This window comes from Apteryx mantelli, chromosome 5 (assembly GCF_036417845.1).
Source record: "Apteryx mantelli isolate bAptMan1 chromosome 5, bAptMan1.hap1, whole genome shotgun sequence".
In the NCBI taxonomy this organism is placed as follows: domain Eukaryota; kingdom Metazoa; phylum Chordata; class Aves; order Apterygiformes; family Apterygidae; genus Apteryx; species Apteryx mantelli.
Window position 1 is genome coordinate 21,772,118 of NC_089982.1, and position 24,726 is coordinate 21,796,843.

At 35.4% G+C, this 24,726-nt stretch overlaps 1 protein-coding gene across 1 annotated transcript; it reads right to left on the minus strand.

The window, feature by feature from the left end:
- ZGRF1 (zinc finger GRF-type containing 1) lies at positions 1 to 24,623 on the minus strand. Its single transcript, XM_067297625.1, has 29 exons — positions 24,586 to 24,623; positions 24,381 to 24,461; positions 24,202 to 24,258; positions 23,526 to 23,711; positions 22,430 to 23,159; positions 20,810 to 22,282; positions 20,406 to 20,488; positions 19,586 to 19,684; positions 18,956 to 19,129; positions 18,237 to 18,342; positions 18,044 to 18,150; positions 17,667 to 17,817; positions 16,047 to 16,714; positions 14,324 to 14,462; positions 13,569 to 13,753; positions 12,903 to 13,093; positions 12,065 to 12,204; positions 10,706 to 10,852; positions 9,087 to 9,201; positions 7,930 to 8,189; positions 6,547 to 6,706; positions 5,795 to 5,872; positions 4,812 to 4,959; positions 4,086 to 4,213; positions 3,632 to 3,755; positions 2,990 to 3,166; positions 2,709 to 2,843; positions 1,797 to 2,058; positions 1 to 493 (listed from the first exon to the last, which is right to left on the minus strand). Exons 1-29 carry the CDS (start codon positions 24,604 to 24,606, stop codon positions 378 to 380), a joined length of 6,441 nt encoding a protein of 2,146 aa, XP_067153726.1. The 5' UTR covers positions 24,607 to 24,623; the 3' UTR covers positions 1 to 377.
- Positions 24,624 to 24,726: the final 103 nt, after the last annotated feature.

The window sequence follows — 24,726 nt, forward strand, 5'->3', positions numbered from 1 at the left end:
TTTTATTAGTCCCTTTTTAATTGTTTTAATCATGCTTCTAGATGTAAGGTTCCCTGATGTGTAAATACAAAATATCACAAAATTGTTTTAAGTTACGCTGTTAGGTCTATATCTAACCTGAAGTATAATGAAACATGAATAATACAATCAGGTATTTCTTAAGCATAAAAGGATTCAGTTATCAAGCATATACAATTACTTTATTCTTTGTTTTTAGCCATATAAACAGACGGTTAGCACAGGAGTATCAGCACACTGAGGTGTAAACAAAATTAATTATCCCACATGAAACAAATATTACATTTGATTAAAGAGTCCTAGTGATCTTTATAAACACACAATTTGTATTTTGTAATATATAAAAATATGCACACATCTTATTTTTCCTTTTTCTTATCCTTTTCCTCTTCATTCTTTTTCTCCAAATAACACTTAAGAATGTTGTTTAGCTGCTGCTCACACTGGCTTACATGTTGTAATCCATTTTCCCAACCTAAAAGCAGCAATAAACAGGATAATTACATTTCATTTACAGTATTCACCTTGTACTTAGTCTGTGGTGATGAGAACATCTATTTCCCAAAACCCAACAAATGGTTATAATGTTTCTACTTTGAAAATTGTTCTTCCTCACAGAGTTCAACCATTAATGAGATGCTTCCTTTGATGTCAACCAAGTAAGGAAGTAAAATAATTACTGTTTCAGCACCTAACTCTTTGGCACCTTCTCCAGGGAATCTCTTGCCGAGATTCGCTATCTCTTGTCTTACAGGCCAGGAATTCCCTTTGCAGCATCTGTTAATGGAAAGCTCTACTCCTCCAAAGTGGGATGTGTCCCTCTGCAAGGGTGCCTCAGTGGGCACTGAGAAGTCAGATTCAGTCAGATTTTATTAAACTTATTTAGATGATCTGGATATCATTGCTTCGCTCATTCAAAGAAACCTTCTAAGGAAAAAATCTAAGATGAGAGGTAAATAATGCTTCGAGATCTGAACTGTCTCATTTCAAGGGGGATAATTCAAGCGCCAATGAAGGGAGGAAATACAACCTGTTTTTCCAAAGTGTGCATGCTGTGGGAAGCAAAGATATATAGGACAAAGGGGCCGTTCAGGCATTTTAAACACCTTCTAGCAGAGTTGTAAGTGGTAACCATGAGGCATTTTGTTTTGTTTTTAAACAGGATTAGCTTTCAAGTTTATGAAATATAGAATTACAGTAAACTTCAGGAAATATGTGGAAATTATGTAAGAAACTGATTTTCAAAAAACCTGTACTTCCTTCTGTGGTCTGATAAAACAAGTATGTTCACAAGACAGTCACTTGTAAACAAAGCAATTGGGAACTACTTAATAGAGTTTACTGATCTCCAATAGCCTTTTTTTTTTTTTTTTTAAAAGCAGATCAACATTTATCTTCCAAAGATAATATGAGCACTTATTCACAGAAAGACCTCATGACTTTTTTCCCCTTTATTTAAATACTATTTATTCAGAAATTCTGCTATATGGAAGAATTTGTTTATAACTTGTTTCTGCTTGGGTCTACTAGTAAAAACGAACTGGGAAAGGGCTAGAAATGCAGTGATAATACAGGTTTCAAACCTCCTTCCCACAGTGCTTTTTGTCTAGCTATCTGATGGCATCAAAGAGAAGTCCCATTACCAGATAATAAATAAATGTCAAGTATGAAAACAGTGTGCAGACAAAATTGCAACCATTGCATGCTTGCAATGTACCATATGGCAAGAAAAAAAAAAAGCTACATGATTTTGAAAATAAAGAAAAAGAATATATTACCTTTGCAGTGATGAATTACTCTTCCCCACAGTTTGTTCTTACTTAAACAGGCCAGATTTCCAACAATCAACAAATGCCTCTTTGCTCTCGTCAGTGCAACGTTCATTCTCTTTTCTGAATCTATGAAACCAACTTGTCTTGTTCTTACACACGACAAAACAATGATCTCCTTCTCAGCTCCTTGGAACGCATCTACAGTGGACACCTGGACAGCTTTAGTTTCAAGAGCCTCAGAGTGTACACCACTAAGCAAATTCTGAACCTACAGACAAATGAATACGGATCTTGATGAGTTATATATTCGTAGAGTCAATCACTTGTCTTGAGCAAAAGCAATCAACAAGTCTGAGTTTATATGAGATGCAGATTAAGAAAATACAGAATGTAATGACAGGAAGACCTCAACTAACTACTCTAAAATATTCTGCAGCGAACCCATGTTTGACAAAACACTGGTGGCATTCAGTTGGCAACCACTGCTTTTGCTTAGTAATCACAGCAGCCCATGTCAGCCTTGGATGACCAGGTTGGATAACCTGCAACCCTGCTAAATAGATAACATCAGTGTTATTGAATATAATAATTCTGTTCCTGTTATAAATACCAATTTGCAACAGCTCCTAATTCATTTGTGAATATTATGTACTAGTTAACTTACCAGTTTTCTTAGCATGCGTGGCGGGGGAAATCAAAAATTCTGAGGCAAGTTTGAATTAAAACATTTTCTCTAATTTTTTAGATAAATAACTATAGATTTTTTTTTAATGAGACAACAAATGCAACTTCTGCCTTACCTATTCAGCACTTTTTTTTTCACTTCTAGCTCAGTTTTTCTAGTTCAAATGGAGCCTATGTTTATTCTAAAAGAATAAATTTAAGAAAAATATTTTACTGCTAATGTATTATACAAACCTTACACATCTGTGATTTATAAAGAGTAATCACACCAATTGCAGATCCTTCTATTCCACTTGCAGTCAGAGACTGGATAAGCTTGACTGTAAAATGAGCTTCCGCCACATTATAAAAGCTGTTGTCTCTTTCAATCTGGAAATGGGGAAGCAGTTCTAATTTAGCTCTGATAACCAGCAGTTAAAATACATTTTGCTGCACAGTGACAATGCAAATCGAAACAGAATGGCAAAAAATGACAATATATTGACTTTTTATATAAGAAATGTTTAAAAGCTTACTTGCTCCATCCCATTAACACTATAAAAACATAGTGTTGGAAGCCAGTCCAATAAAGGACTTCTATCCTCCTCTGAAACACCATTTATCAGACTTCCTTCATAAAACAGCTCGTTGGCTATGGCACTGATAGCTGGGTGACATCTGTACTGTGTCCGAAGCAGTATTGCTTTATGTCCCTAAAGAATTATGATTCAGAAAATGTGAATGGGCAAGAGAATTATTAAGTTTTTTGCAATGCAAATTGGACCAAACAAGTAATAAGTGGAAGTAATTCCTGCAGAAAGCTGATTTTACTTTCATTCATACAGCTCAACAAAAGTTAAAACAAATATTTTAGTTTCTGTTCTTCTGCCTGGATTGGAAACTGTACAAAAATATCAGAAGGTGGAATCTGTAATTGTACTTTAATTCATTCTTATTTTACTTTACATTTGTTATGTTTTCAAGTTTGTGTGCTGTTAAAACAACATTTCCACAGAATTGCACCAAAATGGAATCTGCTTCCCTTAAAAAAAAAAAAAAAAAAAAAAAAAAGGCTGAAACACTGACCCTTCTGACATCTAAATCAGGACTTTTACTGATTCCAGTGGGCCTAGAATATCACCCTCCATCCTGTTAAAGATGTGGTTAGTAGTACATACCATTAAGGAAAGTCGATCAAACAGAGTCTGCTCCAGTCCCTTTTCATGAACACTATCAGACCCTTGAATAGCTGGCGGTAATTGCTTAGGGTCTCCAACAAGGACCAGCTTCTCACATTGAAACCTAAACAAGAACATTAAAAAAAATTTTCAAAAAGGATGATACACTGTTTATAACATTTACAAAAGTGTGTGCTTTCTTTATATATCATAGATCACTCTATGGATCAGGCTTCCTTCGCTATCACTCTCTTTCCATAGTTAAAATAACATGATAACTCAAGGATGGCGTCTAAGAGCAGGCTTCGATTTGTCATTATTCATCTTGCTTTCTAAGGTAAGAGCTTGGAGCTCATGTTCTTTACCAGATGTCCAAGTCTGGCAATTATTTAAAAGTTGTGTCACTACTAGTTAGAAGTTATTTCCCTGCTGAAATGCAAAAGGATAGCTGTACCTTGCAATAGGAAGGAGAGAAGTAGGTTCAGTCATCTGACTGCACTCATCCAGCACCACCACAGGAAATTTAAGGGTATTCATACAAGAGAAAGGGCAGGCAGCACAGGTCACTCCAACCACTTTTACCTTTGTTATTGGTGAGGGGGAAAAGGGTAGAGAAAATGTTAAGATTATGTAATAGTTTATCTGTGTGCAGTATATAACTATAGCTTCTGCAGTAGAATACACTTACTTTTTTATTTTTTTAAAAGCAGTTCTACTGCATGCTATGACATGCTCACAGAGCCTCAAAAATTAAATTCTAACTTTCAGTAAGAAGTACTGTGTATGCACAGAGATGGATCAAAGGCTGACATTTGCTATGCTTGGCATGCTTCTGTATTAGAAGAATTCACAGATTCATGGATTTAAGACCAGAGCAAGTCTGATACAGCAAGAGTTATGACTACCCAACCCTGCAAAACCTTTTGGGCCCCAGTGGCAAAGGTGGCAGCAATGACCACTAAGAATAAGCACAAAGAAGAAGAGAAGTCATACACACATAAGACACTAAGCCATACCCATGGAATCAAACCTGCTCCAGTCCTAGCATTCATTTTATTTTTCAAAACTGTAGGAGTTGGCAGCCTCGGGTGTGAGAGGGGATTCCCAGTTTCCCATTGCTAGGCCTTGTGAATACAGCACACTGAATTCTCACTTTCCCATCCAATCACTTTGACAGTACCTGTTGCAATATAGCTTTGTTGGTCCCCAGTTTATGTTGCTCAATACTCTTCCTCACATAGATTCTTTCAACTGGAGTTAAATCTTCTTTCATGAGAGCAAGCAGTTCTTTTAATTGTTCATTTTCATTTCCTGAGCCAGCATGTAAACTTCAAAAACAATTTTATAACAGGCATTACAACTACAGAAAATTACAGTGCTTTCAGAGTTCAGTGAACACCCAATAAAGAAAAATAATCATACGTAGTACATAACAGTACTTCACAACAATGTACTCACCCATACCAAATCCAGCTGAGATAGACTAGTACAATACCTATTTTAAAACAGACCTTTATTGCACCAGCTGACTCACCGCCCCAACCAAACACATAAGCATGGTAAATGACTTCTCCAAGCTATACAGTTGATTTCAGAGCTAGAACTGATGGGAAATTTTTCATTCACCGTTTTATACCTTTTATATGCTATTGTCACCAAGTAATGGAAATCTAATCTTTATTGAGCTTGACCTATATCTCATCCTCTTAAATTGTGCAGAAAGTACAATCTAGATCACAAACCCCATAACACTTTAGATTTATATAGCAAAGTTAACTTGGGTAAGAAGTACAGAATTCATGACTTGTTACCATTAATTCACTGAACATTAAATTTATGATTACTTCCTCCTAGTTCTCATCACTACAAATGATCACTATCTATTTTAAGCCTGTCTTTTCTGCTTTTCCTCCTTGCATACATTCCCAAATCTCTAACTGCCATTATTTTGTTCTCTTCTACTGCTTTCCTTTTAAAAGCGTTAGCTCCATTCAGCAACAGATCAAATTCCCCAAACAAGGTAAAAACTCTCCACTGTTCAAAAAAAATACTGAGATAGGCTTCTCACATTTTGAATGACTTCAGAATAGTTGTCTTACAACACTACATAATTATGACCTATCTTATAATCTCTTCAGATCCTTCAAAGATTAAGATTCTTACCTATAGGGAAGAATTGGTTTGGCAATTTTCCTAATACTTCCCACTCTGATAAAACCCTCAAATCCAAGATCAAGTAGACTTGAAAGAAAGAGAGATGATACATATTACAAAAATATAAAAAGCAATTTTGAAAAATTTAAAAATGGTTCTAAAGACAGTAAAAAACACATCAAAACACTGAAGAACACAAGCTTCTACAATTCATAATGTGAAGTAACTTAGAACACAATTCAAGTAAATCAAAGTCAAAGCAAATTATCTCATCATGATTTGTCTCAAAAGTGTTTTATATCTTTATAATTCTTTTCTCATAAATGATCTTCCATTTGTACTTTCCCTTCCTCCCTTTACCCTTTCAAATCATGAGCTTTATTCCACATTAACCTCTAACGACTTCTTTTTCTTCTCCTGTATTTGCTGAAGCTCCCCAAACCTTTCTCCTACTGCTACTTCCCAAAGCTTCTTGAGCACCTTCTGTGACCGGTAGCTTCTAACGGTAAATGTGATGAAAATCGGGTTCAGTATTAGCCTCATATAAATTAGTGTAGCTAGCCTTACACAATCTTTTAGTGTGGTGTGCTGTACAAAGGATCAAGGGTAAAATTAAAGTCCTTGTGTGATACTTCATAGGGGGAGAATGCCATCTTTCTAAAGCTTTATGCTGGAAATATGAACACAATTACCCTTACCATAAAAGTGCATTCTTGCCATTGCAACAATAGCCTGTAAAATTTTAGTTCACTGTAACCTACCCAAGCAGTATCCTGTCAACGGCAACATTAGTGGAGGAAGCAATCAGAAGTTTCCATGGAATTGGCCTTTGGCCCTCCTTAGCTTCACTGCTTTCAAAGAGCTGTACTAGGAACAAGATCACAACAGACAGCAAATAGCTCTTTCCAGCTCCAAAAACACCTGAGATTTCAGAAGAAAGCAAAAGTTAGCACTGAAAAATGTCTATGAGATACAGTTCTGATTAACTGTTATAACACTAATTTATCTTCTGAAATATCATGCTGTGATTCCTTGCATACTGTATATTTTAAACATGTGCTTGCTGCAGCAGTTCTAAGTTTCCAGGGGCAACCAGCTGGCTTACACTTTGTATTTATTTACTGCCTGCAATGTCTAAAGAAACTAGAGAATAGAGTAAGATAAGACATTCTTTCTAAATTTTCTGCTGGAACATGTGTAGTATTTGTTAAGAAGTCTCATCAAGACATTAACATAATACAAACACAAAAGTCTGCATGCACATCCTCATACTATGTCCTCAGGAACAAAATAAGGCATTTTAGAGATGATTGTTTTGGAATGTCTAATAATTATGAATAGATTAATATGCCTGACAGCCTAACAAAAGTTCAGGCAATTTAAATCCAGTGCTATTTGTACTAAAAGTGTCATTATTGTCAATGTATTTATTTTGACAGGATCTAAAATTCAAGTTTATGGTAACTGCTTCTCAATATAGATTTAAAAATCTCTTTGATCTAAGATGTTTATTAACCTTTTTGGACACATTGAAGAGTCTGGTAAAACCGAGATAGAATAGAAGGAAATATAAAACAACATGGACAAATACATAATAAGATATGATAATTTAGCAAAAACAGTACATCTCAAGAAAAATTAATATGAAAAAATAAGCAGAAGATGCTAAATAACTCTGCTTTGTGTACAGGTCTGCTAGAAAAGAATTCTGCACTCAGGTAAAATTCCTACAAAAGTTAGCATGCAATTCAAAAACCAAAAGGTCTGTGCTGATAGAATGGATGCAATGATTATAGTATCAAGGTTATTACCAGAGGGGCCTCATGCAAGAAACGAATTTTCAGGAAATATGTGAACTGTGAGGACAGCAGTGTTATAAAACAATTGAAAAGGATATTACAAACAGAGGCAATTTATTCAAGAGCATCTTTTTGCCTGAGTTTAAAATAAATCAACATTTATCTAGATGTAAGAATATCTCAGTCTGCCTGGAACTGTAACTATTAATTAGCACAAAGGAAACAAGTCTACTGGACCATCACGGACAGAATTTTGGGATATGTCACTAACACTGGCATTACATATCAATTAGCATTTTTTCATAGAAAAAATAGCTGTAAATCTAACAATTATTTGCCATATACCACGTATGATTGTGATAGGTAAGATCTGCTGTTCTTCCGCTGGTTTGACATTTTCATGTGAAGTCATCATCCCAGCTATCTGAATCAGTGACATAGCTTGATCTGGGTTCAATGAGAATGTTTGGATCATCTTTCTGGCTAGTCCCATTGTTATTTCAGGGCTGACAAGCCCATGCATCATTGTGTATTTCAGGTTCGAGGCTGGGGGAATAAATCTTCTCTTGTTGACTTTCTTAGTAGCTTTTTCAGAATCAAAATTCCTAAGAAAAACACAACAATCAAAAAAAGAATGAATCCAGACCACTTGGTATGAAATGTATAATACTGCAAATGTACAACTTATATCTCATGATTCTGACATTCTTACTCACCTGACACAGAAATGCTGAGGTTTTACAGTTAAGAGCTGGCGGAATTAGAAATTGCTGCCCCCCTAAACGCCAAAATATACCAGGACTTTATACTTTGCCCCCTTATAACTTCCCTCGGTGGAAGCTGTGTCATCCAAAATGGACTTTGGAGTTTTATCATTCTTGCTGTGAAGTTATGTTTTCAATCTGACTTATTGCAAGACTGTGAGTTTCATAGAGTTAAGAATGGTATAATCTCACAGCCAGAGGTAGCAGGAGTTTATATAAATACTTGTTTTATCCAGTGAACCACAAGCAGTCTTGGAAATATCCCTATATCGCTCCAACTCTCCAAACAAGTAGTTCCTTTTCCACCTCCCCCCCCCCCATTTTTATTTTGTTTTCAACAGATTCTAAAATTTGTGAAGGTTGACAGGAAAAACAGTTTTAGTGAATCCCCATGAAGTATACACATTAACTTAGTACAGTCACTGAACTGTATTATCAATCTAATGGCCATAAAGTTGCCCAGTATTAATTTCTAGGTTATAGAAATATAGAATTTCTAGGTTATAAAATGTGGGCTGCAGGTTAATTTTAGGAAAGATAATCCTTTAGAGTTAAGCAGGGGATATATTTGCAATTCTATGTAAGTGAAATTGTCACCGTTAGCTCCTTACACTGTCTTTCTGATTTTCATTTTTCTCATCCACTTTTTAATAAGGCAAACTCAATGGGATTTTTGTTGTTCTTTCTCTACCTATTCACATATGGCATGTTCACAGTATCACTGAAACAGTAACTTACATTTTTAGTAGATATGGTATTAGTGGTAGAGTAGATGGATTGAAGTACTCCTCCATATTTCTTAAAGACGTAAGCTCACCACTAGCATTACAAACTAGCAAGGCATGAACAAGCACTGAAGAGGTCACAGAAAAATAAAATTAGGAAAATAGAAAATTAGCCAAAATTTCGTATCAACTCAAGATATGAGCTACAAAATACTGAAAGAATAATTAGCCCCCCTAACAGAAACCAAATTAAACAAGTTACCATGTCTGACTGATTATTATAGAGCAAAGCGATCTCTAAGTGCTTCTTTTCAAGGTGTGTTATTTTGAGGTACTTGTAATTCCAGCATTAGGATCCTTCTGGGATGCAAGTTTAGATAAAAATCTTTAATTATTTAAAAATACTTGTAGAGAAGTACTTAAAAGGCTTTGGCATTTAGTAGTTGAATTTATAAGTAACCCACCTGTACCACAGTAGCTCAAATTGTATTGTCTATCAATATTTACATTGCAATACAGAATGATTTCTGATCTGCTAAACAGCTGTGTTCTTACAACAGCCCACCCCCAAAACCCACAAACACACCTACATTCAGCCAGACTAAAAGTTCATCTAGTCTAGTGTCCTCTTTCCAAAGTGTCCTAAAGTGGATGCCTACGGAAGAGTATAAGAACAGAGCATATATTTAACCATATTTTTCTGAATTCTCTGCCAGTATGCTACGGTTTTGGGGCTCAGGGATTTCCTAAGCAAGAAGAAAGAGGAAGAAGAAAGAGGAGGGTTTCTAATATGTTTAGTAACCCTCATACATCGATTTTAATGTTGTTTATAACTGGCAGCCATTATATATTATTTAAAGTTTTATTTTCACACTACTTTTAGTCTTTTAGTTTTGTAAAGCTCATAGAAGTATGAAATAAAATCTGTATTTATGATCAGGAAGAAGGTTAAGACCAAAAACTTCCTAAGAAAAAATAAACTTGAAAGCCTGCAATCCAGCAACATTAAGACCAAAAAGCTAAACTCTCCCAGACCTTACTGCTCCGAGACCCCAGTCTTGCAATTTATACTCAGGGAAAAAACAAAACCAAACCTCCAATTGAATTTGAAGCCCTTAATTTTAATAGGAAGTATGGCTACACAGAACTCATGTATCATAGTATTATTTTCTGTATTCTTTAATCTCCTGAATGCAATTCAAAACAGGAGTTTAATGTAGGTGCTGTGATTTCTGCTTTGCAGAAACTCTCTCCCTAATGAGTACACAGAAAGCTTAAAAAGACTAATTTGTTAACTTCAAATACCCAATTTACCTCCTTAGGTTTAAGTGGTATGAATACAGCTTCTTGTGATTTAAGCGCACAATTTTCACATTGCATTTAAAAAAAATAAAAAAAGGTTAGCAGGGGTGTATTTTTACTAGCTCCAGAATTTCCTACTCCTTACTTTATAGCCTTAATTGCATAAGTACTGTATTTAAATTACATACTTGAACATACTTACAAGGAAAAAATACTGTGAATAAAATGATGTTGATTTTAGAAATTCCCATCTCACCCTTCATTGCGGGCCACATTTTTCCCCACAATGATGGTTTTACTTAATACTAAATTATTTGGTGTACAACTTACTATTTGTTTGCCAGTTTGAGGGACAATAGCCTTTCAGTGGTAGTAATTCTACTTCATTGTTAGATGATGGTCCAAAAAAGGCACTACTTGCAATGAAAGTATCAAGGGGATCAAAGTTTAGAGTCTTCGAAACAACCCAAATATCATCTGTCAAAATAATACATAATTCTCATTATATTTTTCTACTGCAGGCTTTTAAGGAAAAAAAATCAAGCCAAACAAAATAGCCCAACATTTACTACACTACAGATTAAACCACCACTAAAATGAAAGTACATGGGATCAAAGTCATAAATATGTTTAGTTTGGTTGTAAAACAACAAATATGTAAGTCAGATCTTCTAGTACTGTCTATTAAGTCTTTTCTGTAATTCATGCTAACTGTAAGTTCTTTCCCAGTGCACTTAGCATCATGTGACTTCTGGCTAATCTAAAGTTTTAGCAAATCAGAGATTATTTGGAGCAAATCACTGAAGTATACTATAAATCTAGTTAAACACTTTCACTAAAGAATAGCAAATACCAAGATAAAGATACATCTTCCCTTCAGTTTTGAGAAAAACACAGATTGGAGCCTACAGATGTTCTATTTGACATGCCTGGTGAGGCATGTTCATTACACTCTCCCTCTACCATATATTACAGAGCACAGCAAGGGAGATTTTTAAGTTGAGAGCTATAAAAGTGCATGTATATTTGCCTGTACACACAATGGCAAAAAAATATATATCAATACACAAGTAGAAGTTTTGCCTGTGCAGAGTTTCAGAATCTAAATGTACAAAAACATGATTTATCAGAACACTTCAGAATCTGGGCGTAAAGTGAGCATAGCCACGTTTGTTTCTGCCTCATCTCCTTCCACTATTTTCCACAGCTAAGTGAACAAACTACAAGGATATAAGTATCAATTCATCAGTAACTGAAGCAAAGCCAACTACTGCGACAATCTAGAGCAAATGAATGTCCTCCAACACTGCAACATTTCATTAAGTTAGAAGAGAGATGCAGCAACTATTCAAACACCAATTTTCACATAAAGTTTTCCCTACTAGTCATCTATCTGAATACTGACCCTTCTTGAAACTTCACTGTTCAGACTTAATCTAGTCTGAGCCTAAGGACACAACATTTATATTTTTCTTAAGATGTATTTAAATATTTACCGGAAAAGATGAATTAGAGTTACTTTATTGCTCTTCTAGAATCAGAATTAAATTGCCAGAGCTGTCAAGAGATCAAAAAGGAGGTTGGGGGAGAGTGTAATGAACTTTTCTCTTTCCATTACAACTTAAAACTGTAAAAGGCACAACATGAATCTGGACATGAATAATTCTTGTGATATTCAGATTTGCTTACCTTTACTATAGATAGAAGAATGCTCCTTTCTGCTCAGTTTGAGGTATAATTTGCGTTTGGAATCACCATCGAATTTGGCATGCGTATTCATAAATTTCTTTAACTTATTAAACCGTTTTGTTTGAATTTCAAAGGCTTTCCTGTTAAATTATAATTTTAAGAAAAAATGTTTAATCAATAGCACATTTTGGAATCATCACAAAAAATAAGAAAGCTCCAAAGACGAGACCAAATTATACAGCACAGGTTTTAGTGTTTATGCATCTTCTTAAATTAGCAGGGCTTAAAAACATTTATCTCTACTAGGAAGTACTTCTCGGATAGTCATCCAAATTTAAATTGTTTCTCCTCTACTTAAGCAGTGTAGAAGGAGAGCCTTAGACAGAATCTCTAATATTAACATCAGAATATGTATGTTGTATCCAGCCAGGTTTTCCTGTTTCCATAAATATTAATGACCAAAGATCTTTACTACACATCTACTTTGAGAAGTATCACTACGAGAATATATCGGACTCTGTCCTAAACTCTCCTACAAAAGATTAAATGAATAGTAATTCAAATAGGACAGTCATAAGGGACTCTACTGAGCAACTGATCAAGTTGCTAGTAAGCAGTTTTGATTCTTGATGAAAAGAATACTGACCTGAAATGCCACTGCTGTTAATACTTGTCCTTCAATAATTTGGCTTTTACATTTCTACACAGAACTGTAACCCTTTTAAATATAGTTACTGAATGTGTCTGTTAAATTCTACTGAAATACAGAGTTACTGGTATATCTATAAATCCTGCACTTCACATAGCACTAGTGAGAGGCGTAAACCTTTCAGAATACCTCACCAAAAGCTGGCATCCCTCATAGAGGGAAATCTTTTGACTTCTGAGGTACGCCCCAATACTTTTTACATCATGAAGCACTACACTGGGTCTGGATTTTATCTGTCCTGGGTTGTTAACCTCTTCTATCCACTTGAAAAATGAACACTGCTCAGCTTTTGGGGCATCACAGGTATAGAACAAACGACCCTAACAGGAAAAGAAAATAACAAAACAAGATAGACCATTAGCACTTTAAAACAATCAAAAAAAACCACATAAAGCAATTGACCAGTACTAGCTGCTATGTAATAAAATCAGATAAAACCCCTGTGTTTTCAACACATTCAACTGAAAAACCAAGTGTGCTCCCAGAATTCTCAGGTTCTGGAGCCACTCTGTAATCACCATTTACAGAAATCCCATATAACCCAGAAAATTATAAATTCAAGTCTTTCTCTCTACATATATAAAACTGTTTCCATATGGAGAGAACTATTAGCTCATCAATTCTGGACACTAGCAGACATTAAAACTGATCTTAAAAGTGATCTCCATAACATATCACCATAACTTGTAATTGTAAATCACATTTAGAATCCTTCTTTAATTGTTCACAGAATATAATCTATATGCCAAACAGCCAAACATCCCAAAATGTAAACAAACAAGGAATAAACAGCACCTTGTTCTGACCTTCTTTTTTAACCACAACAAGCTTAGCAGGAAGCATGTGATCGCACAGTGGAACATGGCTTTCTTTGCTCTCACTTTGCCCATCTTTCAATGAAGTGTAAAATGATATATCCACTTTTGAAAGGGCCTTGTGTAATCTTTGTGACAGCTCAAATAGAATTATGTTTAAATGCTCTTGACATAAAAAGGAGAATAAAAGAGCAATTAGTACAGCCTCAAAATGGTTACAGGAGTATACAACAATAAAACAAGTACATTTTCATTTGAAACTTTCAATCCCACATCTGAATCAAAATATTTAATCTGAGTCCTAAAAGAGACCATTTATTTTCTGAGCCTGCAAAACTCACATTTTACACATGCAATTGATTTGTTATAACTGCTTTACTTTCATACAAATCACATTTAAGTATGTGGCTCCAAAAAATCCAAACACTAAATAACCGCACTTACAAAAAAGCATAGATAGGAAGGCTGGTAACATAAAGACTGGTAAACAAGCTCGTGGTTACATAGCTGAACAGAAGTGAACTAGTCCTTTGGTTTGTTTTTGCAACTTTGGGTATAGACCAAACATATTTGAGTATATACATATCTAAAACCAAATGCACATAGTTGTTCCAATAGATGATGCTGATATTATCTCTCTTCCCAGCCAGCTTTGGGATGCTTCAGAAATGTGTATTTTTAATCACATCCTATTCACAAATGACAGCGTTTTCCAGAGCATCATGTTAGACATACCTGTTAAAGCAGCTGTAAAAATCTGTTTGTAATGAACATGAGACTGAAAAACAGTTGGTATGGCAACCTTCCTTTTAGGCAGATTAGCATATTTTACCATATCCACATTAGGAAAGGACAACTCAGAAACTGTTATGTCCTAAAAAGCAGAAAAATAAACCATTAAAAACGTGCAAAATTCTGACTGTACAATTCCATAGTGAAATGACTAAACATGAATGAAATTAATTTTGATAACTGACAACTGGACAGAAATGCCAAAACTCATCCCCCCCACCCCCCCCCCCAAAAAAAACATTGTGCTCAGATTTGTAGATACAGCTAGCAGATGCAGTGTTTCTACACTTCAGGACCTCATTCTGCAACCAGAAGTTTCAAAATTAAGACTGTCAAAGAAGAATCAGTTTTCCAAAAGCGAAATATAAATCCCCTTCAACACAAACGTTTACAAACCTGGTTAACTGTAGGTACAGTTAACCAACTGCCAACTGCCAACAGGAGTAAAATTAAGTACACCTACAGCTACAGTACAGAGAGCTTGGATTATGATTTATGATGGTTAACAAAGTTAAATTTGCCCCTGGACATACAGCCTGCATTTTGAAGACCATAGGTAATACTTTCAAAGGCTTTAGAGTAAATTATGTAATTCAGAGACATGTTTTAGCCCCTCACACAAGGAAGAAGCACATAAACCCCATTTTTAGCACTGTTTCTGCACTGAAATACAACTCTTCAGACAAAACTGAAGCAAAGGTAGTACAGAGTAGAGAAGGAAGAACCAGACTAGCACCTTGGGGAAACTGACCCTATTGCCAGCCTCCCCTTCAGCTAGTCCCAAAAAAGCTTCCCTCACTCGTCTACGCTGCAGTCGATCCTGGGCATAATAGTGATCACCTTCTTAAAAAGCTTTTTAGGATCCAATATATTTGGATATAGTATATATGTGTATGCATACATAAGTCTATATATACACATACACACACACACACATATATATATATACACACACACACAAAGTATATACCAGTATATATGAAATGCAGTAGTTATTTCCACACCTCTAGTTCACATGTGAGTATATTACTGGACAATCACACTTTTAAAGAACCAGAAAACAGTCCACACCACATTTGTATCAAAAAAAGAAAAAAAATTACATATTTTCATCAACTCTCAAGCATAGCCATTTGACAACTGGTTTCTTTCCAACACACTCCATTTGTTTCAGATCATCTACTATTTGCAAACAGCTGTGTTAATTTAGGGTCCTTATTCAATGCCATAGCTTACTTTTCCATGATTAAAAGTGATGACATTTTAAATATTTAAAAATGATCTACTATGCTTTGAAGCAAGATGTGGGTGTTTGTGAAAACACCACTGATTTCACAATTAAGAAAACCACTTCTTAAAAATGTGTTCTTACCAATTATGATAAATCAGCCCAACTGATTTTACTGTGTCTTCCTGTCATCAACACTCAGATTACAAATCTAAATCTGTCACTGCGTGTGCCAAGGAATTACCTTTATAAAGGATTAGTTACAGCCCTGAAAAGTATATTAGTAGCTGCTGTGCTGTAGCTGAGACTCTTTTGTGTTACTAAATATACAGAAACACTTCATCCAAACTATCTCGCAGGAAATCAGATAAATGCAGTTACTTTGTCCAGAAAAAATGTGCTTTTGTCATAACTATATCTGCTTGAACAGTTACACACCTGGACTTCTCCTGTTACAGTGTGAGAGCTCAGATGACTTAACACCTTTTGTGTTGCTTCAGCTATAGGAGCCTCACTTAAGTGCAGAGAAAGTAACTTCCTCTCTGAAATTAAATCTCTGTTCTTGCTATTAGCACAGCGTTTACCAACCATGCTCTTTGCCGTCTGCAGAGGCACAGAGCCGGGAGGGCTTTTATTCATAGCACTGCTCTGGCTCTCTCCTGTGTCACCCAGTGGCATTCCAAGGATGTTCTCAGCCCAGATGTCATCAGTCACTTCCACATCATCGCTGTTTTGAGTTATCAAGTCACACTGAGCACTGTTTTGGTATTTTAGCCACTTGCTTTGTCTATATTGTGAAGTCACGTTAGGAAACATTGGTTGTATAGACTCCCTTTGTCCATCTTCCGTATACTCTTCAAACACAGAGGTTTCATAATTCCTGTCCTCGGGGCCAAAAGCACTGATAGGAAACACTACTGACTTGTTGCATAAATTGACTACTGAAGAGCCAACAGATTGCTGAACCGCCTCACAGTCAGTTAGATAAACTTCCCTGTCAGGAATCTTCCCAGTGGCAGGAACAGTGACAAGCGGAGTTCGTGCTTTAACTGTAGGTTTGAATCTTGAGAGGTTGCATTCTTCTGGATAGCTGGATTCCTCCTGTGCTGTAGGACAAATACATCTCATAAGCAACATGTAGCACTTACAGATGGTACATTAACCTCAGATGCACAAAAATAAAGCTAAAGAAAGAATTCAAAGTTCTTCCTTTTACATTCTGTCTTCTAATTGGCAAGCTCTTTGTATCATGCCATACAAAATGAGTAATTTCAACTATGATGCTTTTATTATTTAAATTCCTATATTCAGGGCACATTTTTATAGGCACTCTACTTTTATAAATTCAGTGTTTGGCTGAAAATATTTAAACGTTACTCCATTCTGGAGGTTATTAAAAATTTCACGATATTTTTGGCTGTCACTACAGCTGCCAACTGAAAAACAAACCAATAACTTAACATTTGCTTTCTTCCCCCCAAAATCACACACAAAACTGTGTAGAATTAATATTAACCAATATGGATAACAGGCTTCTAGCATTACAAGCATCCTTTTGGTTAAATTCATTATCAATAAGAAATAACAGACAATGTTAGATGCCAATTTAATCACTGGAAGTGGGTCAGAGGGCAGCAGAATATGGAAGAAAATTAAAAGCAAGTAAATAAATGGAAAACACTAGCATGAATTATAAGCTCAGCTTACAGCCTGTTTTTTTCCAAACTAGAAGCTAATTCTTTATAAATGGAATCAGTCTACAAAAGTTTCTCTCAGAAGAAAATAGTATTTATTCTAGGTGGAGGAGAAACTGACCCCAGGCTAATTTAACTGATTTGGCTAAAGACTATTAAAAATTTTACTTAAAAAAGTGACAAACATATATACGAACAAGGTGAAAGAAATAGAAGTCTCTAGTTACCCAGACACATACAGAATCAGTCTATTTCAGGGCCCAGGGTAACTGGCTTTTTATAGTGGGACTCGTGCTCCAAAGAACCTCAGAGATTTTCTAGCAAAAAATATTGTGAAGTGCAATTATAAACTACAATTTCTTACTGAAGAAGCATTCTGAAAGTTCTGTGCCAGTTGGTAAGATCCTGTCCATCAGGGGCTCCTGGATGCCTTCAATAGTTTCCTCATTTCTTGAAGTTGGAGAAATCAGAGACTCTGGATTAAGTGAGGAAGCCAGTGGTACTGATGAAATCATCTAGAGATGAATAATTAATATATCAAGTGAAGGACTGGGGGAAAAAAAAAAAATCAAAAAAACAGAACTGATTACAGCTCTTTTGTCACTGTTCTTTCTCTCATCATTCTAATTGAAATGTCTCCCAGCTAAGATTAGAAGGCACCAAATATGACATAAAATTGCTACCATGAACACACACACGGGGGGGGGGGGGGGGGGAATCTACAACAGAGTCAATTCACACCTTGCAAGGTTCCCATGAAGTCCACTGCATTTGCACCAAATCAGAATGTGAAGATGAGCCTGACATTATCCGTTTTGGATCTTCAGAATATACACTCAGTGCCAATGCTAGGAAAAATATGGGAAGGACAGCAGTCATGCTGAAAAATTGTTCTGAGGCCAATCACTGCCATTCTACTGTTACTCTCACTTACGGGTTTCATCCATTATTGACTCTTTAATAGTGTTAGGCTTCTTTTGAAAATTCCCTTCTCCAGTAAAATTGGTATCATCTTCATGAAAATTTCTTGAATGTGGAGACTTTACAAAAACAGCATGAACAAAAACTTGTTAGAAATTGAACTTTTTTTTTAGTCCTCTCTATAAATAATATTTTGGATGAAGATCTTATTTCTAAGTATAAATCTTCAGCATCTCTAGCACATTCTGGAAATAAAAAGCATACATAATACCGATTTTCTTCCAGTTTTTCCAATACTGAAACAGATACCGCACTAGAAAAATAGAGTTTGTGTTACATTGCATCTCATGTTTCATTTTCACTCAAGATGAATATTATACTATTAACCCCAGGAAACAATCATTGTAAAAGCCCTTTGCTACTTTTTTCTATAAGGAACTTCTTTGTTTAATACCACATATTGAACATTTTTCAAAGTGAACGTGATCAGAGAGAGAAAAAAAAACAAAAACAAAAAACAAGTTGTCTTGCAAACGTATACTCCTGTGACAAAGATGAGCAAAAATAATTATGCCTAATTGCAAAGTTTTAACCATAAAGTACTAGCTTTAGTTCCTAATGATTTAGATATGATTATAATGTTTTAATTGTGAATTCTCTTTTATCTTACATTTACAGGATACTGTCTTGCATTAAGGTTAGTAAGAATAACTTCAAAAAAAATTGTTTTACCTGTCTGCAGTCAGTAAGGATATAATTGCTTGAAAACAGGGGTGACAAAAATCTCTCAGCTGCAGACTCCATAATATCTGGGTACTGGTGCCATCCTAGCTGCGAGCAGGGAGCTCTCAACATTATCTCACTAGTTGCTGACCCTTTTACTCTGTGCCCTTGAAACTCAACAGGCTACACAATATATCAGAATTATCATTAACTGAAAACAAGAACTGTTCAGGAACTTTATAGAGTCAATAAAAGTACTATGCATGCATATAACAAAGATCACCTGTTTAAAGCTGTAGTAGAGGGGGAAAAAAAATCTATGCTTTTGAAGCCATCTTTCTCTTGCACCTCTGCAACTTAGCAGCAATAAAGTTTTGGAAAATCTCTGTACCAATAGAAAACTGATTGTCTGATGTAGTATGTCTTAGCCTTATTTTCACATTGTAAAATCTGAGTTTGAAACTCTCAATGGAAAACAACCTACAAACAAATGAACTAAAAAGTGATCCATCTAAGAAGTCTATTATGAGACTGGTTAAGTATTTATTAGGACTTTTTGCAAAATATTGAAAACAGTGAACTACTGAACTGAATTCTAAGAGACAGTATTTATTCACATTGATTCCACAGAAATTGTACCTTTGGTTGGCAGTCAAAAGTCCTAGAGTCTCCTTGGCCCAGTGCTGTTGGTAGACTAGATGCTTCAAGTTTCTGTAATAAGTTGTCCACACAGAGGGGCTGCATATGAAAGTACCAAAAACTAATTAGCCTAACAGTTTAATAACCATTTAAGACAAGAACTTAAGCTAATAAAGCTTAGCACTTTTCCAAAAACCTAACATATTGATACAGCAGAAGGCATTTTAAATTACATCCTTTTTATTTGGAAGCCAAAAAAAAAAAATCAACGATAGGTTAACAAATTATGTTTGCTGCTCAAATGGGTTGGGAAAAAACAGAAGAACTCATTCTAAAATCTTTTTTTCACTTTGGAAGGCGGAGTCGAAAGAGAAAGACTAGTAATACCATCGGATAAAAATCAATGTGAAGCATCAAGCACAAAGCAAAATTTTTCAAATAGATTGCTAGCATATCTCAACCCAAATGCTAAAGTTCTTAGGAAAGCCATGCATCCAAAAAGATGGTGAAAGAAAGAAAAAAATAAATAGTAAAAGAAGATAAGATAGGAAAGGAAGTGCCAGACCTTATAATTTTGTGATATAAAATATAACTAGATATTACAACCGACATTAAGTTTCTTATCATACTTTCAGTCTCATCAACATTTACTGGCAATAGGGTCTGCAAGATGACATCCTTTGCTTACTATCAGCTTATTAGTTGATATCTTTAAACAATTTCCATCTCAACCACTATTGTTTCATAAATCAGGAATTGTGTAAGCCCTGTGGAAAACAAATTTTGTAGAGATAGATATGTGTAGTCAAAAACTGGTTACCGTAAGGCCAGAAGAATCCAAGTATGAACAAGAAGATATCTCTCTACTTCCTGAGTAAGGCATTTCTGTTAATTGTTTTACGGCTACAAGAAATGGAAAAGTGTTATAAGTTGTAGTTACAGCATCAATTTTATAAGAAAAAATCTGAATATTTATTTAGCTTGCAAACCTTGTGAATAATTGCACAAGTGAAATTAACTGAACTAAAGCAAACAGAGAAGCAGATTTTGAGCCCCCACTGGTGCTTTAAACACTAAAAATTGCATGAGGTAACTTTTATAACATATCACTCCAAAAGTATGATATCTGGATACAAATTATCCAGCAGGAGAGATAAGAGTACAGAAGTCAAGTACGTGAAAAGCCATATACACAATTCAATTTAAAATAGAAGCTGACCTAACCTTCATCTTTTACAAGGGGTTCAAATATCTCTTTAGAAGTCTCTGCTTCATATAGTAAGCTACTATTTTCCTGCATTTTTTGTAAGCTTTCTAATGCTGTGCTATGTTCAGTCAAAGCTCTTAAAAGAGCGATATTGTTTACCAAATCAGGAAGTTCTGATGAATTTTCAACAAATGCTGTGCATTTCAGGCAATCCATTCCTATTCTTTCACCTTCGCAGGCTTCATGAAGGGAATTTATGCCCTCTATATTTTCAAACTCAGTTTCACCTATTTCTGTTTCCTCTGAAGATGAATGGCCTTTTCCTAAAAGATATATAGCACTTCTGGAATTTACAGTATCTTCCTTACATGAAATGCCAAATACATTTTGCTGATCCTCTGCAATATATTTGAATGAGCCACAAGAAGTATCAGATTTTTGCAACAAAGCCAGGAAAGGACTACCTGGTTTAATGTCATCATTACTAGTACCCTGGAATTGTTCTAAATCTATATACTGGGATTTTGTGCATCCAAGTGGTAAAACATCTTCTTCAGTTCTTCTGTCCATTGCAGAAACCATTCTGCTGGAAGAAATGCATGAATTACTTTCAGTTTTCTCCAACGTATTGGTTTTAGCATGACCTTCATTAATATTTGCACCACTAGGCAAAAGATCAGAGTCCTTGTTTTTTATCAACCTGTCATTAATGGTACTTGCTGCACAGACATCAAGATCCTTCTTATAGGTCATAGCTTCAACATTCAATTGACTTTCATTAATCTCTTTTATTTTGTTTCTATCATCCAAAAGTTCCGTTTCAATTCTGGTGGGGCTTACAGAGTGTTCTGCAATTCTCCCAATGTCGCCACCATTGTTGTCACAAAGCAGCAATGGTATACCTCCTGTATAGCAATTTCCATCATTCTCTCTGTCAAATGTTAAACCTTTGACTTCTTCCTTTTTGCTGTGTGACATTACTCCACAGGAAGAATGAAGTCTCAACTCAACAGTTTGTGCTGCATCTTTTCCCTTTAAGCAAACTGGACCCTGTGAAAGCATGGCTCCTTCACCAAGCTCTCTCACATCTCTTTCACACAGGTCTTTATCGTCTGTGTCACTAAAATCAAAAGCCTCCAATAAATTGAAGTTAATCTCCATCACCTGTTCATCTGGACCGCTGTCTCTGCCATGTGTATTTAATTCCTCTTTTACAACTTCAAGTCCAGTCAATGCTACGTCTGCAGAGAGCTCCAAGTCACTAGACACTATTTCTGAATTTTGTCTTGGCTGGAGCTCATTTTGTGACTTTACAGATGAATCCTCTATAAGACCATTGGTCACTGAATGCTCCCTGCATGTGGAGGGATTTGTTTCAAGGGTGATGGACTCAGGTGGACTTGCTGAATAAGAAATATCACTTAAGGATGAGGCAAATTGACTGTTGCTCATTTTGCTTATGCTGGATTCAGATAGGAAGCAACTATTTGGTTGATCGTTGGCAGCACATCTGTTAATTGATAACGTTTTAGGCACACCTTCATGTTCTCGATATCTTTCACAATCCTGAGTGCACTGCCCTTTGCTGTCTGTTAAATTCATACAGGCACATGTTTTTTCAGGGTGCAAAGTCTTTGTATTGAAGGAATCTTGTAAATCTTGACTTAAGTTATTTGCCTTTCTGTCATGTCTTTGTCCCGCAACTTCTTTATCACAAGGTTGTTCAGCTGAATTTAGCAGCATTTCAGCATTCCATTCCCTTTTATCACTTCCAGCTTCCTTTATAAAATGTTGGTGCTGAATATTTTGAATAAGTCCTGTGTCAGGGTTACCTGAAAAGCTAGGTAGGGTTGTGTTCTTTCGGTTATATAAACTATCTATGTTTTCTGACGTCTGAAACCTAGAATGACTTTCTGTGACATCAGAAGTTGCTTGCTCTCTGCATAGTTGTGCTGGTTTAGACTTCAACAGAGCTATTATCTGTGCCGTGCTCCTGATGTTCTGTGACACTGCCACATGACTGGTTGTCTTGGTGTGCTCTGTAATTAGAGGATATTCTGGCTTCACAATGGACTGATCAGCATTCCCCTTCTCTGTCTCTTTACATGTATCAAGAAACGGAGTGGAAACCAGTGAGGTGAAAGACATATGTTCTTTATCACTGTTTGTATACACATCTTCATGAAAGTTGGTAGATAAATTTGTGTCTGCATCCTTCTTGCAAATCATAGAAAATAAGGGAGAGGTGATATAAAACTTAGATGGAAAGGAACCCTGACACTGCTTAGATAAAGGCAATATTGTTGTTTTTTCTTCATCTTCCTTTGCTGGTATTTTCTTTTCAACTTGGCGTGGCCCTTGGAAACCCTACGAGAAAAGTTTGAAATTAATTCTATTCAGAAATCAACTTTACATTTTGTAATCTAAAAGATGAAAACAGGACATGCTTCACAAACTATATCCTGGCCAAATATCACAGTGATTCCACACATGTACAGAAATAATCTCAAACCCTTGTGACTTTCACTGTACCCTTAGCAACAGCAATTTTGCTAAACCCAACAAAGATTTAGTAAACTATGAAAAAATAGCCCCCAGTAACATATTCTGATTTCCAGTTCCAAAAAGAGCAGAGAGACATTATGTATATATTCACCATTCATTAAAAAAAATGTGCCCTTGGTGTTTTAAAATGCATGTTAATGACAGACAACTTTTGAAACAAAGACATACTGTAAACTTCCTTTTCAGCCCAACAGGCAGGTGTCTTAGAGGCGGACCCCTAGGCTTTACAACATTTCTATTCACTGCTAGAGTTTCTGCTTTCCTTGGCTGATCTTCAGAAGATTTTTCATTCAGTTTTACTGTTTCAACAGTGATCAAATAGCGTTCACTTTCTAAATTATCTCCAGCATTCACCTAGGAAAGAGAGAGCAGTAGTGTGTACATAATAGTGCTATGTAAGAAACAAAAACAGTTCCTTCTAAATGTTGTGATACCTGCACATAAAAGAGTCAAAAACTTAACATTTTTCACCCAATATAACACTACTCCCCATACAAATTGCCAGACCAAATACAATAGAAAACATTAGCATTTAGTTTCAACTTATGTGCACTTAATATATTACTGTAATACACTGCTTTTACCCAAAATCAATACATTTCCATAAATTTTCTACATTGGTTCTGGAAAACAGTTTTATCAATAAATGAAAGTGGTTTTAGCATTTCATTATTTGTATTATAGCAGATTTTCACGATAAAAAAAAAAAAAAACTGTCAGCCATATCACCAGAGAGAAAAAGTGGTACTACCTTAATTACCAAAAGAATAAGTTTGAAATGCTTCCTGAAACAAAAACCAACAGCCATAATCATACAAATAAAAAACTCCATAACAAAATATACCTGAGATTTTATAAAAATGCTCTCCAAACATTGTCCTTTATCATCAAACAAGATTGCCTGCAATGAAAAAAAAAATTTTTTAATTTTAAATACCAAGTTTTATATCACAGATCTACTATAATACTGATAGTCAAACAGCAGCAGATGATATCAAATTGTGTTAAATTTAAGTTGTTCACCTTATTTCCTCCGGTTCTAATCCTCAGAATTCCATCTTGCCACGTTTTTGATTTTTTCATTTTTTGGTGAGTGTATAATACCTGATTCAAAAGAGTAAATATTGAAATAATGATAAGTAAGAAAATGTTCAAATAATACAGCAGCTTCATTGATACTTAATTGATTTTGTTTACTTAAGTGCATACAGTGTTAAAAAAGACTTACAGTAAATTCTTGAGAAGTCATTGCTTTGGCAAAACAGTCATTCAACAGCTTATTCTGCAAATATTCATATCTTCATACAGCCTGAGAGACAGGAAAATTTTCAGAATTCAGCATAGTCGTAAGGGAAATGCGTCGAAGAAA